Here is a 16,033-nt window from a genome sequence, read left to right on the forward strand (position 1 = left end):
TATAATGTTATTTTTCACCCACTTCAACCAAAGCTGTCAACAAATGGATATCAGTCTATGTTCCTTTAGGTTATCTTGTCACATCCGCCATCTGAAAACCATTACACAACACTTGAAGCTGAAAACCACTGAACATGCAAAGCTGAACAGCACTTTTGAAGGTATGCCTTCCCGACAAATATTTCTCTCTCTTCTGAGGTTTAGGGGATGATTTCATTTGCTTTGAGAAAAGTAAACAAGCACCAAGTGAATTAAGAGTTCACTTCCACAGGTTTCAGAAGACAATTAGTTATGATATTCTGTGACCAAGATTTTCAAAAGTGACTTTTGGATGCCTCAATTTATGGCTGTGACATCATGAAGGGGTCTGAATTTCAAAGGGTAACTACTGAGAAATCTCTGAAAAACCAAGCCCCTTTAAAGTCTCTCTCATTAAGCATCCAAAATTGGAGGTACCTATAATCATTAGTCAATTTTTAGAATCTTAACCTACACATTTGTCAGGAGAAATCTAACGTTTGTGTTTTGTTCACCAGGCTCCCACCGGAATATATCTGAGTAATAACCAAGTTTAAACAGAATATGGATTTCAGGATTTGGTCCTATACCTTTGCAATGTACAGTGAGGGTCAAATCCTTAGCTAGTATAAATTATCACTCCGCCCCTGAGCAGAGGAAGATCCAGTCCTAACTTTTCTAGTCTCTTCTGTAATGACAGATTCATATTTCAATCATATCATACAGTAAATATTTATATTAAGGTTGTAGCCACAGAATTGTTATTTGGGCTTCCCAAAAAAGATTTTTCTCAAATGGTTGAAATCAATGCTTAATCAATCCTCAGATGCTTAAAGTAAAGCAAATGCTGAAGTGCTTTGCTGGATTGGGGACAGGGTGGTCAGTACCATGCAGGAGTCGAGCGCTCAGTCAGCACCAGGGGAAGAGGGAGGGAAATCAGTTGCCTCACCAGAAACAAAGAACAGTCTTCACACCTGAGTTTTTCTCTTCAACTGCAGTGGGTTTTTTTAGAGTGCATTGGTTACAAAGAGACAGACTAGACATAATGGTTTTACACCAACAAACAGAAAACCTCCACCTAGGGGTACAACCTAGTTCTGTAACAGACACTTTGTTGCATGCTCTCTGCGTGCTCAAAAACCTTCTGAGTCTTAAGTAGCTAGTTCTGTAGAGTCTCTTGTATTTTCTCCCAGATTCTAACTGGACCTTCTATCCCCAGCCTTGCCATGTGACTACCCTGACTACCAGTTTAAAGCTTAGTCAGGGAGTTAATGCCATGCTGGGTGCCCAGGACGCTTCCACAGCCAAGCTGAGTTTTTCCCAGCACAATAGAGGCTGAAAGTAAAAAAAACTAATAAAATGATTAATAGAGTAAAAAAAGCAAGATCAAAATGATCTGTTGCATTAACATTAAAAAAGTGAGTCTCAGAGACCCAGACACTCAAACGGGAAAGTAAACAGAAATTCTTAATAATAGAGCACTTTATCAACATCATAGACAATTGCACATAATAGTTGAAATTCTGGTGCCATTGAAATCAGAAGCAAACTTCCATTGACTCACCCTTGGGAATAAGCATGTGCAACTCCACTGAGTTCAATGGAGGGCTGAACTTGCATCTCCATATCACTTGCTATGTGCTGTAGCCCAGCCACGGGAAGGTTTACTGCAATCCCACACATTGGTGTTGAAAGTTAAACACAGACTTATTTTAAAAAAGAAACTTTTCTTCCCTACTGTTACCTGCAGCATCTAAGTGAAAGTGATTTGCTCTAGACTCTTATAACCCTGCAAGAAACTCTGCACAAGTGGAACCCTGCCCCCACATGAAGTCAGTGGGACTCTGTGGAAGTATGGGGCCTGCTTACACAGAGCTCCTTGCAGGATCAGGGCCCTAATGTTCAGAATGAGACTTGAAGTTGTCATATAAGCTTACTCATCTACAGTGTTATGTAAACAGCACATAAAGACTAGGCCCAGAACGTCTCACAAAAGCAGGGATTTAGCACATACACTGCCAATGTACTATGAAAACCTTGTACCCTCCTCCCTCCCCACCCCCAAATTAAATAGTAAAATGAGGATATTTATACAAAACAAAACATATAAAGTCTGGTTTTGCTCAGCCAGAGGGAATGATAAATTTCTTACAGACCTCCATTATACTGGTCCTCTGTTGACCACTGGCTCCACTTCCGAGGCAGTGGAAACCAATTACTGTTGGTCAAGGCTGTCCATTCATGGCAAGAACAATACACTTTTTCCCCCCACATTTTCATTTTTTTAACCCAATTTATGTTGAAGTCCTTTTCCCTTTTGCATTCTAAGCATGTCATCATAAAAAAAAAATTCAGTTACCATCTGTGTTTTTTTTCTTACTTCAACCCAAAATAAACTGATGTGTGTGAGTACAGAATACATTGTTGGGTGTGTTTTGATATAGTGTTATGGTCTGTTAAAATATCTACATGTTAAATCCAAAATGTAGTTTGTAAAGATAGAGCAGCAATCCAAGATGGAGTCTGAACTGCCATCTTGTGACCACCATCTTCTTGTTTACTGTTATCATGAACCAGTCATGACTGGATCCAACTGGTTTTTCCCACCACTGGCAACTCCAAGGACAATTTTACCTCAGACTCTTTCCTGCCTTTGCTGGGACTGTACCATATTTTCCCGCCAGTAAATGCATAAAGGGACTGAACTCACCGACAAGTGGCACAGTCCATCCCAGTGGCTGTGCGTGCGCGGTTCAGGTCTTCACAGCACCAGTGCATCGCTGAAGGGCACCACCCTTCCTGAAGTGAAGAGAAAGGGAAGAAGACATTTCATCTTACCTGCTCCTGTTCCTGGGTACAACATCACCAGAGGGTTTTGGCCCGCTTCTTCCCCCCTGAGACATCGAGGGACGCTCCAGTGCTCCTCCTCGGCGGGTTCCAATTACCCAAAGAATGCAGGTCCTGGACTTCACCGCCGCCACAGACGCGCTGATAGTCAGGCAATTAGGGTTCTCTTAATTGGGGATTTTATACTGTTTATTGCCAGGGTGAATTTGTATTTTGGGCCGGAGCTTCATGCTCCTGTTTTAAAGCTGCTGTTTCACTGTTCTATATTGTTATTTAGCTACTGCTCTTTCACATTTACCCCTTCTCTTATTGTACTCATTCCCTTAATACACTTACCTGTTGTTTTTAAACTTCACTTAGAGTCACTCTTTATTTCTTACACTACACATAGGGAAGAGGGAGGGAGATCTATCAGTCCACCGGTGACAGACACGGCAGAGGAAGGGCGTGTTCCTCTGAGTAAAAGGGACTTGTCTTATCTCTTGTTACCTACACCACTACACATTTAGAGTTACCTTGACTCCCCTTTGAGGTAACAACATGGTATATACAAAAAGAAAGCTCGCTAGAAAAAAATAAACCTACAACATTTCAGCTCTGTTTGCTATCTAAGCAATGATGAGTAGTGGAGCAAGAGCAAATGCTGACCTGAAAATATTAGGCAGGATAGCGAAGGGAGAGTGGGCATCAGGAAATTTGAGTTCTATCCCAAACTTTGCTACTGACTTGCTGTGTAGCTTGGGGCAAGTCATTTAATTTCACTGTGCCTCAAGTTTCCCTATTTGTAAAATGGGGATAGTTATTTTGTAATTTGTTTTGAGATACTCAGGTGACAGGCACTACAGAACAGAAAGGTACTTATTAGCCAAATTTTGACCTACTCTAGCAATATATGCAGAATGACCTGAGTCGCCAAGAGGAGCGGGCTCAACACCTACACAGTTTAAATTCACTTTTTTCTTAGGTCTTTTGCCATTCAGCATTGCTTCAGTCACTGGCTTCCACTGCCAAGAGCATGCTGGAGCATCATCATGAAAGTGAAATGACAAGTCGCTCAAGTACCAGAAAGATGTTTGGGTTTTTTTCCATTTAAATAGATGTCAGCTGGCATTGCTGGACAGTGTCAACCTACAGTGAGGTTCCCCCACAAACACTGAGCTGAGATTCCTGTGGAAGCTCTCACCACCTGTGTTCTGTTCTGGAACCATGCCATGACCATTGCACTACTGATCACTACAGTTTAGGTGCCTTCCACTAGTTGAGCAGTTAGCCCTGAAAGAACAAATTGTCTCATCTGGTTTGTGATCTGCACTGTGGCCTAAGCCAAAGGAGTGGTCATACAGGAGAGAAACATCCAGATATTTCCGCACATGTTCTTTGCTCAATAAGGAAAGTTTAAAGCAAAACAAGTTGGGCATGAAAAGGGTCATTTATGCGACTTGCAGCCACATCCACTTACTTTCACTTTTGGTGTTGTCTTGTTATAGGCAAGTAATGGGTCAGCATCACAGGGTCCGCACACGTTACTGGCCTCGTGTGCTTAGGCTGGTCAAAGAAGGGGTCCCAACGCCTCTCTCAGTTGTTTCACCTGTGTCTTTTTATTTACAGTCCTCAGTGTAGCCCCAATTCCCCCAACATCGATCCCCACTCTGACCCTTCCCTGGGTCTCTCGGCCCCAGAGGCTTCCTGTAGTAGGTAGAGACAGAGCTGCAGTCCCTCTGTCTTCTCCCCTGGCTAGTCTCCCACTGAGCCTTTCCCTGGGCTTATATCTCCTCCCAGTCACCAGCTCAGCTGGTTCCACTTGACTCAGCTGATTCCCCTGAGCCTGCCCTCGTTAGGGCCTGCAGCTGAGCTCATTGCTGAGTGTCTGGGCCCCCGCACCCGGCTGCCCTGCCGGGAAGCAGTGGAGGAACCAACCCTTTAGCAGGGCTTCCAAGGGGTTTATACCCCTGGCCCTGCCACAGTCAGCTACAATCTCTTAATTGTAGAAAACTTAAATTACAGAAAGTGATGTACTTGAAGCCAGAGTTCTCAAGAGCTGGTAGAAATAAAGCAGCACCTCTTGAAAAAGGCCCAATTCCTGCCTCAAAAACCTTACAGTCAATGGTCGCAAACTGGCTTCTGGCCCCACATGGAGTCCCAGTGAAATCTCTGAGACGCTGCCCGCATGAGGGAGCAGGCTGGTATTGTGAGCGAAGTCTGCAAAGGAGACAAGTTCAGATACAGACTAGGACTAAACAATGCATGGCCCTGAAAGCAAGAACAAGAAGCTAGCACTCGATACACAGTGCAAAGGGAAGCCAATGGAGGGATTCAAAGAGAGGGAGGATGTGGTCAGAAATAAAAAAAAGATGATTTTGGCAGCAGCATTTTATAGAATGTGGAGGAGAGAAAGGTGAATATTGTGAAGATGGAAACCTTTGAGGAAAATAATTTTGCTAGCCTGGCTTCTGTCTGGGTCACCAACCTCAAACCCCAGAAATGAGAGTGAATTCTCTCTCACAATAGATATCTTTTCATCAATTTTATTTAAAACTACACCATAGACAAACAGGTGCAAGTCTAAACTCTAGCTTCAGTCAGACAGTGACTGCTCTCCCTGTGGGTCACCAAAAACAACCTCTGCAACACATTGTCACCCATACCTCCTATCCCATGTCCTGTACCAGAACATAGATAGGTCTCTGATTTCACTGCCATTGATGGCTGGAGGCTGCTGAGATGTAGCTCCAGAGGCCATAGAGAAGTCCCAATTCAATAGCTTTTCCCATTTCTAAGTGTGTACTTGCTGTTAATCTACAGGTTGATATTGTTCTCTGCAGTTTCCCCTTTTACTCTGCAGGGAATCTCCTCCCAGCCATCCATTGCCCAGGAGTGGCCAACTGACTTTTTTAAAACTTCCTTCCCTGAAGAAAACATCAATTCAAAGCATAATTGTCTAGAGAGAACTACACTCCAACCATCATAAGCTCCCAGATTCAGCTAATCAGCTTTCCAGATCAGGTAAAACTTCATCAGTCCCTCTTTTTGTTGAGCTGTGACAGACCTACCTTTTGCTGCCAGTCCTCCTGCCACACCTATACAGGGGTGGTGCATCTCATGCTCCCTGGCCTGTACGCATTAGTCAAGGGTCACCCATTTGTCAGTCAGAGGTCTGGATGTACTGCTATCCCTTCCTCTCACTGCTGAGATGAGCCAGGGAGCTAGGAGAGCATGTGGGGCTGTCACTGAGGCATCTTCAAATATGGTGCTAGAACTGCCCAGCATGAAGTCAAAGTAGTGGGTCCTCCTGCTGGCCTCCATCCAGTCCAGTGCTACTCATCTCTCAGCCTTCAAATGCTGCTGAAGCCCAGGTATATAAAGAGGCATTACAGTTACTCCTCTTTGCTTCATAGCCCTGGTCTACGCTACAAGGCTAGGTCGTACTTAGCCACGTTAGGTCGATTTTATAAGCAATGCGGCTACACAACCAACCCCGTTTCATCAACCTAAAGGACTCTTAAAATTGACTGCTGTAGTCCTCCCTGGCGAGGGGAGTAGCGCTAAAATCAACCTTCTTGGTTCGAATTTAGGGTAGTGCAGACGCAGTGTAGTGCAATTCGATGGTGTTGGCCTCCTGGAACTATCCCAGAGTGCTCCAATGTGACCGCTCTGGACAGCACTTTCAACTCCGATGCACTAGCCAGGTACACAGGAAAAGCTCCGGGAACTTTTGAATTTCATTTCCTGTTTGGTAAGCGTGGCGAGCTTAGCAGCACAGGTGACCATGCAGTCCCAGAATTGCAATTGAGCTCCAGCATGGAGCAAACGGGAGACACTGGTGTGACGGTACCTCCGATAAGGCTCTATGAAAATATGCTTAGAATGTGTTTTATGCTACATATGCCATGTAACATATATCCGTAAAGGTTATGATCTACTGAATGTATTAATCCTATTTGCATGCATGTATCATTTTTGTATTCGAAGTTATGAATGTTGGCTGTGTACTGGCTTGATTTCTAAATACCTTAGTAAAGCATTTGGTCAGTTCCTGGAGAAAGGAATGTTGAAATTAAGTACCTAATCAAGAAACACTTAAAGGACAATGGATCTTGGAATGCTCCAATCCACATAAGAAGTCTACTTGAGGATGTTCAAGGTAGCATGTAAACAATGGATGCTACCTGTAAAAACTGTGAGTCATGAATGGACATGTGACTTGCCCAGATGACTCCAAAACTCCATCTTGGAGCTGGACTTTCCATAGGAGTGAGTCTCCACCCACAAGAGAAAGTCTATTTAAACTCCTGGGAGACTCCTCCATTTTGTCTTCAGCTGGCTAAAGAGAGAGCATCGCCACCCCACAGGATACTTGGAAGAAACTGGAACAAAGGACAGTGTGCAAGGGGTGTGAGTGATTGCTGGACCCAGGCTAAAAGGAGATTAGTCTGTAAAAGGGAGCATTCTGGAACTAGTGAGGATCTTATCTGTATTCAGTTTGATTAGACACAGATTTGTGCATTTTATTTTATTTGGTGACTTACTTTGTTCTGTCTGTTACTACTTAGAACCACTTTAATCCTACTTTCTGTATTTAATAACATCACTTTTTACTTACTAATTAACTCAGAGTATGTATTAATACCTGGGGGAGCAAACAACTGTGCATATCTCTCTATCAGTGTTATAGAGGGAGAACAATTTATGAGTTTACCCTGTATAAGCTTTATACATGGTAAAATGGATTTATTTGGATTTAGACCCCATTGGGAGTTGGGCATCCGGGTGTTAAAGACAAGCACACTTCTGTTAGCTGCTTTCAGGTAAACCTGCAGTTTTGGGGCAAGTAATTCAAACCCTGGGTCTCTGTTGGAGCAAACGGGAGTGTCTGGCTCAGCAAGACAGGGTGCTGGAGTCTTGAGGTGGCAGGGAAAACAGGAGCAGAGGTAGTCTTGGCACATCAGTTGGCAGCTCCCAGGGGGGTTTCTGTGATCCAACCCGTCACAACTGGATCTGATTGCTGTATAGGGAGAAGAATCTGTGCAGGCAGAACTCCGATCAAAAAGAAGAAATGCTAATACATATGCCAAAATCGCACAGGGCATGGTGGAGAGAGGCTACACCAGGGACACACAGCAGTGCCGTGTGAAAGTTAAGGAGCTCAGGCAAGCCTACCACAAGACAAAGGAGGCAAACAGTCGCTCCGGGTCAGAGCCCCATACATGCCGCTTCTATGATTAGCTGCATGCCATTCTAGGGGGAGGGACCCTACCAGTACCCCACCACTGTCCGTGGACACCTGCAAAGGGGGAGTCTCACGCAACATGGAGGAGGATTTTGTGGATGAGGAAGAGGAGGAGGAGGAGGAGAATGCACAGCAGGCAAGCAGAGAATCCGTTTTCCCCAACAGCCAGGACCTTTTCATCACCCTGGAGCCAATACCCTCCCAAGGCGGGTTCCCAGACCCTGAAGGTGGAGAAGGCACCTCTGGTGAGTGCACATTTGTAACTACACTACAGTGGTTAAAAGCAATTGTGTTTAATGTTTGATTTGCCCTGAAGACTTGGGATGCATTCATGGCCAGTACAGCTACTGGAAAAGTCTGTTAACAAGTCTGGGGATGGAGCGGGAATCCTCCAGGGACATCTCCATGAAGCTCTCCTGGAGGTACTCTGAAAGCCTTTGCCGAAGGTTTCTGGGGAAGGCTGCCTTATTTCGTCGTCCACAGTAGGACACTTTACCATGCCAACCCAGTAGCAAGTAGTCTGGAATCACTGCAGCACAAAGCGTAGCAGCGAATGGTCCTGGGTTTTGGTTGTATTCATGCAAATTCAGTCTTTATCTTTCTGTCAGCCTCAGGAGAGTGATATCATTCACGGTCACCTGGGGAACAATAGGGGAATTTTTGTAAGGGAACAGTAAAAGGACCCCATTCATGCTGGGCTGTTTGCGCTTGGCTAAAAGGGATCATCCCAGAGAATAGCCACACGGTGGGGGGAGGGGTGTGCTGCATATCAAACCCAAAACCACACTCCCTCCTTTTAAATGGCAAACCCAACCGGCATTGCTTGCTATGGGAAAGGAGGACGCTGCAGTTTGAAACCATTCCCACATGTTATGAAGGCAGAAGAAGCCAACCCCACGTACCCTTTCGCTTACCATGGCTTCCTGGAAACCGAATTCTGTTGTGCAGCCGTGTGTGTCCTGTACCTAAGGTACATGTGCTGTCTGCTGTGAATTGCTTGATTCACTGTGAAAGAGTCTCCCTTGTGTTCTCAGAAATGTATCTTCTTAAATTTTACTCTCCCTTTTTATCTCCCCTGCAGATGCAAAAGTTTCTATGCTCCCCGTATCATCTCCATCCCTGAGATTATCGCACATTAGGAGAAAAAAATGCACTTGTAATGACATGTTTTCAGAGCTCATGCAGTCCTCCCCCACTGATAGGGCACAGCTGAATGCATGGAGTGCAATCGGTGGCAGAGGCCAGGAAAGCATTAAGTGAGCATGATCAGAACACGCAGGAGCAGATGCTGAGGCTAATGCGAGAGCAAACGGACATGATTAGGCGTCTGGTGGAGCTGCAGGAAAGGCAAGAAGAGCACAGATCGCCACTGCATCCATTGTATAACCGCCTGCTCTCCTCCTCAAGTTCCATATCCTCCTCACCCAGAGGCCCAACAATGCGGGGGGAGAGGGAGAGGCTCCGAGCACCCAGCCACTCCACTCCAGAGAACGGCCCAAGCAACAGAAGGCTGTCATTCAAACAGTTTTGATTTGTAGTGTGGCTACAATAAGCAATGTGGCCTTGTCCTTCCCTCCTCCCCCACCCCACCCGGGCTACCTTGTCAGTGATCTCACTTTTTTTTTAATAAATAAAGAATGCTTGGATTAAAAATAGGGACTTTATTTCCTTTGCCATCTGTGGTTGAAGGGGGGAGGGGTATTTGCTTACAGGGAAGTAAATTCAACAAAGGGGGTGGTTTTGCATCAAGGAGGAACACACACAACTGTCACACCGTAGCCTGGCCAGTCATGAAACTGGTTTTCAAAGCCTCTCTGATGCGTAGCGCACCGTGCTGTGCTCTTCTAATCGCCCTGGTGCCTGGCTGTTCAAAAATGGCCACCAGGCAACTTGCCTCAACCTCCCACCCCGCCATAAACATCTCCCCCCTACTCTCACAGATATTATGGAGCACACAGCAAGCAGCAATAATAATGTGAATATTGATTGCGCTGAGGTCTAACCTAGTCAGCAAACAGCACCAGTGAGCTTTTAAACATCCAAAGGCACATTCTACCACCATTCTGCACTTGCTCAGCCTATAGATGAACTGCTCCTCACTACTGTCCAAGCTGCCTATGTATGGCTTCCTGAGCCATGGGAGCAAGGGGTAGGCTGGTTCCCCAAGGATAACTATTGGCATTTCAACATCCCCAATGGTAATTTTCTGGTCTGGGAAGTAAGTCCCTTCTTGCAGCTGTTCGAACAGCCCAGAGTTCCTAAAGATGCGAGCGTCATGCATCTTTCCCGGACACCCCACATTGATGTTGGTGTAACGACATGTACCCAAAACCACCCGTAACAATGTTTTTGCCCCATCAGGCATTGGGAGCTTAACCCAGAATTCCAATGGGCAGCGGGGACTGTGGGATAGCTACCCAGAGTACACCACTCTGTGAGTCAATGCTAGCCACGATATTGAGGATGCACTCCATTGAGCTACTGCGCTTAGTGGGGACACACATGATCGACTGTATATAATCATTTTCTAAAGATCAAGTATCAGAGGGGTAGCCGTGTTAGTCTGGATCTGTAAAAGCAGCTAAGAGTCCTGTGGCACCTAATAGACTAACAGACGTATTGGAGCATAAGCTTTCGTGGGTGAATATCCACTTCGTTGGTGGACTCTTTGCTGCTTTTTCTAAAGATCGACTTCTATAAATTCGACCTAATTTCCTAGTGTAGACATATCTATAGTCCCTCCGCTGGAATTGGCAGAAAGCATTCAAATTTCAAACATTTTAAATGAGTGAAAAAACAACACATATTTTGTGAAAGATTTCCCCATTTTTTGACCAGCTCTAATAACTGCTATCTTCCCAGACAAAAAAAAGAAAGAACCCCTTCCACTGTCCCCTTACATTCAAGGCCCCACTTCCCCACACTCCAAATAAGCAATTTTTCCTCTGTCAGTGCGATGAAGCCTTGAACACTGACATGTGAGGTCCAACAGCTGGCACCCAGAGATGGTCAAACTATTGCTAGATGAGGGCCTGCAAACATCTGGATCTCAAGGAAATGGGACAGTTGATCACTAGACAACCCATTAAAACCAACAGACCCCTAGAATCAGGTATGACAAACCATCTTTGGTTTTCTATGGTAGTATATAACATCATCCACTGATCAGATCACGGGGGCAATCAATACACACTTGTAAGCATGAAATGGTTCCAACTTTGCAAATGTGCATTTGTGTCTCCCCACATAAACAAAATAATGTGGGTTTCTTTAATTGGTAAGGACCATAATTTCAACATACCATGATTCATAACTGCTGAGCTAAAATGGACGTCACATGAACAAGCTTCCCCTCATCCTCCAGAATTCTCTAATGCCTTTCTTTAATGCATATGTGGCACAGTGCTTACATTCCTCTGGAGTAAATCCAACTAAGGCTGTCCTGGCAGTATTTATCCCAAAGTCGCTGGCCAATTTTTTAATTTGAGCCTCTATAGATTGAGGAGATACATACGAAAAAGTCTTCCCAAGAACACAGTATGAAATGTAGCCAGAGTCTTCATGTGCAGTCATTGTATTGTCTTGATCTTCAAAGCTCTCCACATTACAAGCTATCTCAATTTTCTTGTGGGGAAAAGCCATAGTCTGTACACCCTTTAAACCACGTGTATTGCTGCCTCGGATAGCACGTGCTATATCTTTTCCTATAGCCAGGTCTTGAGTGTCTATAGTCACATTGCAATTCATCACATAGGGGCTGGCTCCAACACCTATAACCAGCAGAAAAACAGATTAATCAATTAGAACAATCCTCCTTATGAATTCCTGTGACTTTACCTCTGCATCTATTTTCACATTTATAATGATCTGAGGCCAGATTCTGGCCTTGAATGTGCCCCAGTGATTCCAACTGACTTCAGTGAGAGCTCTGCAGGCACATTTGAGGCCAGATCGTGCCCTCTAAGCAATTATTTTAAACTCATTTTATCTTTGTAATTCTATGCTCCTTGATTTTAATTCTGTGCTTAAGCTTTTCCTTTTATTCTCCAGCCCAAAAACATTTCTTTTGTTCTGCTCCCTTACCCCAATGCCTGCAAAAGTAGAAATCCCTTTGCAAGTACAGAGAAACAGGCTTATTAAAACTAAACTAGGCACATTTTATGCTTCCCCACCACTCCCACATTCTGAAGGAATATTTCAGCTCCTAATGATGGGTCCCTGGGTCTAACTCTTGGGAATTCTGCATGAATGAATTAGATTAGAGTTGATTTTATCAATATTAAATTTCCCTCCTTCCAAAATGCAATGGATCAAACATTTATCCCAAACTCTTGCAGAAAGTAAATTAATTCAGAAAAGAAATGGAATATATATTTCCTTTTTTTGCCTGGTTAGAAATAGGTTGATGTTTTTTAGCTGCTGCTCTTACAGAGAAAATGTAAACTGTGGATCAATGCTTGATGAAATCTCTCAACTTTGAAAAGGCAATATACACCTTCCCCTAGTCAGCGACCACTACAAGCTATTTTGGCACCCACATTGTTTCAGGGTCCCAGGGTTATTCCTCACAGTTGTTCTGGATGCCATGCTTAACTACTGACTGGAGAAACAGGCAACCTATTTTAAGGCTACTGCACAATCAAACATCTGCTAAGGGATATGGAAACTAACCCATATATACATCTTTCCTTGCCCTAAACAATAGGAGAACATCTCCTTCCTGATAGTCCCTGCTGGCCCATGGAACAAGAATCTTTGGGTCGTCTCCAAAGTCGTATCACACCTGAGGATGAGTGCAAAGCACCATCCAGGAGAAAAGAGGACTATCAGCTGAACCTAACATTTTAATTTTCCCATCATCCCACCATACACACACTTACACTTCAGTGTATATTACAGCACAGGACTAGAATGCAAGATCCTACTTGTGCCTAATCTCAGATCAGATCAAGATTCATTGTGTGTGACCTTGGATAAGGGCAATTTGTGTGTCACACAGTGTGTGATTTTAGATACTGTGTAGGACCTGGGGACCCCTTATGACCATGCCTCCCATTTAAGCCCCTTGTGCCTCAACCAACCTTGCTAAAATTGAGCATAAAACAAAACAAAACAAAAAAGTAAGACTTCACTACAAACATGATCATTCATATGCATTTTGCTGGTTAACTATATTACAAAATAATGAAGCACTAATTCAACAAATTAAAAATAGCATACTAGTTTAAAGCAAAAATTGTAAATACCCGAAAAATGGCTTTTAAAATGATGAGTAAGTTTGCATTCATCCACTGACACTGCTGTTTCACTCCCTTCTTTTCAACTTTTGCAGTGGGCTAGAATTTTATTTTGTTCCACTTCATATTTACTGCAATTTTCAAATATAATGCAACAAACATCCTTGGCATTTACTTTACATGTCCTAATGACCAGGCACTATATGCCTGAATGGCACTTGCGTGGATCCTGACTATGTTTAGTTGATATTTATAATGCATGTTCTGGTGCTTGGATTACCCAGTATTTTCCCCCAACCATTCCCTGAGCAACCATGGCATTTAGCACACAGTAGGCCTAATTCTGCTCTCAGGGTATGTCTACACTACAGCAACACCGCTACGGCATTGCAGCTGTGCCACTATAGCGTGGATGCTTCCTATATTGACAGAAGGGGGGTTCCCATCAATGTAGGTAACCCACCTCTTAAAGGTGGTAGCTAGGTCACCGGAAGAATTCTTCTCTTGACCTAGCTTTGTCCAGGGTGGAGATTACATCGACCTAACTACATCATAAAGGATGCAAAATTTTTCACCACCCTAAGTGATGTAGCTAGATCGATACAATTTTTAGGTGTAGATCAGCCTCAGTTGCACTAAAGTGTATCTGGCCTAACTCCTCTAAAGGTATTGGAATTCACTTTGATGGCATTTGAGATATTTCTTGTTTACCTCAATCTCTAGGAACGAGTTTTTGTTTGCAAGAAGCAAATGTCTCATAAATATTTTATTAATATTTATTTACGCAAAGGTTCAGTCCACTTTATCTGTGTATCTGTCATCCAAAAACGAAATAGAAACATTGCCATGTGACTAAGGTGAGCTGTCACAGCGTGAAGAAACACATTAATGCTTGCTTTCAACAATTCATGAGCAATCCAAGGACTGCATTTCCCCCCTCCCCGCACACATAAATAATAATAAAGTTTGAACGATTTATTTGTATTACAGTCATGCTTAGAGATCCCAATGAGATGGGGGCCTCATTGTGATAGGAGCAGTACACACATATAGGATAGTCCCTGTCCCAAAGTGCTGTCAATCTAAACAGACTAATTATGGTGGGAGAAGAAAGAGGCACACAGAGAAATGAATTGTCCTGCCAAAGGTTACACAGCAGGTCAGTGGTCAAGGCTATCAGAAGCCAGCTCTCCCAATGCCCAATCCAGTGCCCTATCCTAGATTCAAATGCAGCCCAAAACAATCAACCTGGTTATGACCAATCTGCAAACAACAACAAACAAGGCCAAATTCAGATAAATTATTCATTGCAAATATCTCTCCCTACTCTACTTATGTATCAAGGAAATGTACAAAGCCTAATGTCTCTGACAATTTTGCTGGTTTTTAAAAATTCTGAATCATGTACTGTGCAACTGGTGATCCGGTGGTGCCACAAAGAACTCTACAGTTAACTGATAGTGATGTAAACTCTTTATGCCAGATTGTTTAAGAACAGAGAAAACAAATGCACTTAATTAAGATCTGATGTGTATTTTTTTCCCCATACACAAATGCAATATTTGTGTTTGGGCACTGGCAGAAATGACTGTGATATATGGTATTAATGTCTGGTTTAAAGATGCTTGTGGCAGGCTCATGTCTGGAGCAACAAAAATTAAAATGTATTCAGACAAAACAATGGTGAAAAGTCCATTAGAAAAATAAAAAGCAGTGATCATAGAAGAAAAACATGTATTCTTCTCTCAGAAAATTATTCACATATCATAACTTTTCTTAAACAGGATACAAACACTGTCATTCTCAATAAAGTCAAAGGCACTGAGAGTACTCTTTTCCCCCAGAAGTATACAAAGAGCTTTATTTTATCTGGAGGAGAGTAGATAACTCAGTAATGGTTTTGCTTATTTTCCCAGGATGTTTTCAAATTAAATAAATTGGTAGTAAGTGGGCAGGGACACCCAGCTGGTTTCATGCACAAGCCTTAAGCATCAGGGAACTTTGGTTCAAGAAATCTAGATTAGACCAGCAAAGAGTCCTGTGGCACCTTATAGACTAACAGACTATATCATATTGGAGCATGAGCTTTCGTGGGTGAATACCCACTTCGCGTAATGGACTGAATCCCCAATAGACCACCATACAACTGGGATGTTTTGGAGAAGCCCACAGTGAAATAGTAACATTGCGTGCTCCAGAATGAAGTATTTGATAGCATTGTAAAGGACATTTTGGAGGATTTGCTCACATTATATATGGCCATAGCCAGAACTACCAAAATTTTACTCGTCTGCAGTGCACGCACACGCAGGCAATAACTGCGCCAGTGGTTTTTGAAGGGCATCCACTAGACAAAAGACAGCTGAACTAGAACATTCAAGAGTGTCAGTGACTGGATTCCCATATGAGTTATTTCTTGCTAGAATCACAAGTGAATAATCTGTAGGCTGGGGAAAGAGGAGATGGAGGAAGGGTGCATGGCACGTTTGCAAAGACATGCAGACCACACTCCCTGATCCCTGTCCTGGCTGCTATCATGGATGGCCTGTGGAGCAGCGGCTCAGCAGGGTTTTGGGGGAGCCAGGATTTGGGTGGATGGAAAATATCCACCCTGTCATCTTCCTGCTGCGTGTGGGTTTTTGGCAGTCATTTAGGCGTAGCATCCTGCCAGAATTGGGACGTTAGTATGGAGATTAATCTTACT

General features: G+C 43.6%; 1 protein-coding gene and 1 long non-coding RNA gene across 9 annotated transcripts in view; both read right to left on the bottom strand.

Moving 5' to 3' along the window:
* LOC123378776 overlaps positions 1-4,553 on the bottom strand; it is a 60,114-nt gene extending 55,561 nt beyond the window's left edge. The window contains exons 1-2 of the long non-coding RNA XR_006582727.1: positions 4,325-4,553; positions 2,729-2,817 (exon numbers count right to left, since the gene is read on the bottom strand). This is a non-coding gene — a long non-coding RNA (uncharacterized LOC123378776). The remainder of the gene's footprint in view (positions 1-2,728; positions 2,818-4,324) is intronic.
* A 5,888-nt stretch (positions 4,554-10,441) lies between these two features.
* Positions 10,442-16,033, bottom strand: part of FTCDNL1 (formiminotransferase cyclodeaminase N-terminal like) — a 39,345-nt gene continuing 33,753 nt past the window's right edge. For all 8 annotated transcript variants that reach the window (XM_045032990.1, XM_045032986.1, XM_045032989.1 and 5 more), the window contains one exon: positions 10,442-11,862. In XM_045032990.1, the coding sequence (XP_044888925.1) occupies positions 11,426-11,862 (437 nt within the window). In that variant the 3' untranslated portion in view covers positions 10,442-11,425. The remainder of the gene's footprint in view (positions 11,863-16,033) is intronic.

The sequence above is a fragment of the Mauremys mutica genome, chromosome 10 (genome assembly GCF_020497125.1).
Source record: "Mauremys mutica isolate MM-2020 ecotype Southern chromosome 10, ASM2049712v1, whole genome shotgun sequence".
In the NCBI taxonomy this organism is placed as follows: domain Eukaryota; kingdom Metazoa; phylum Chordata; order Testudines; family Geoemydidae; genus Mauremys; species Mauremys mutica.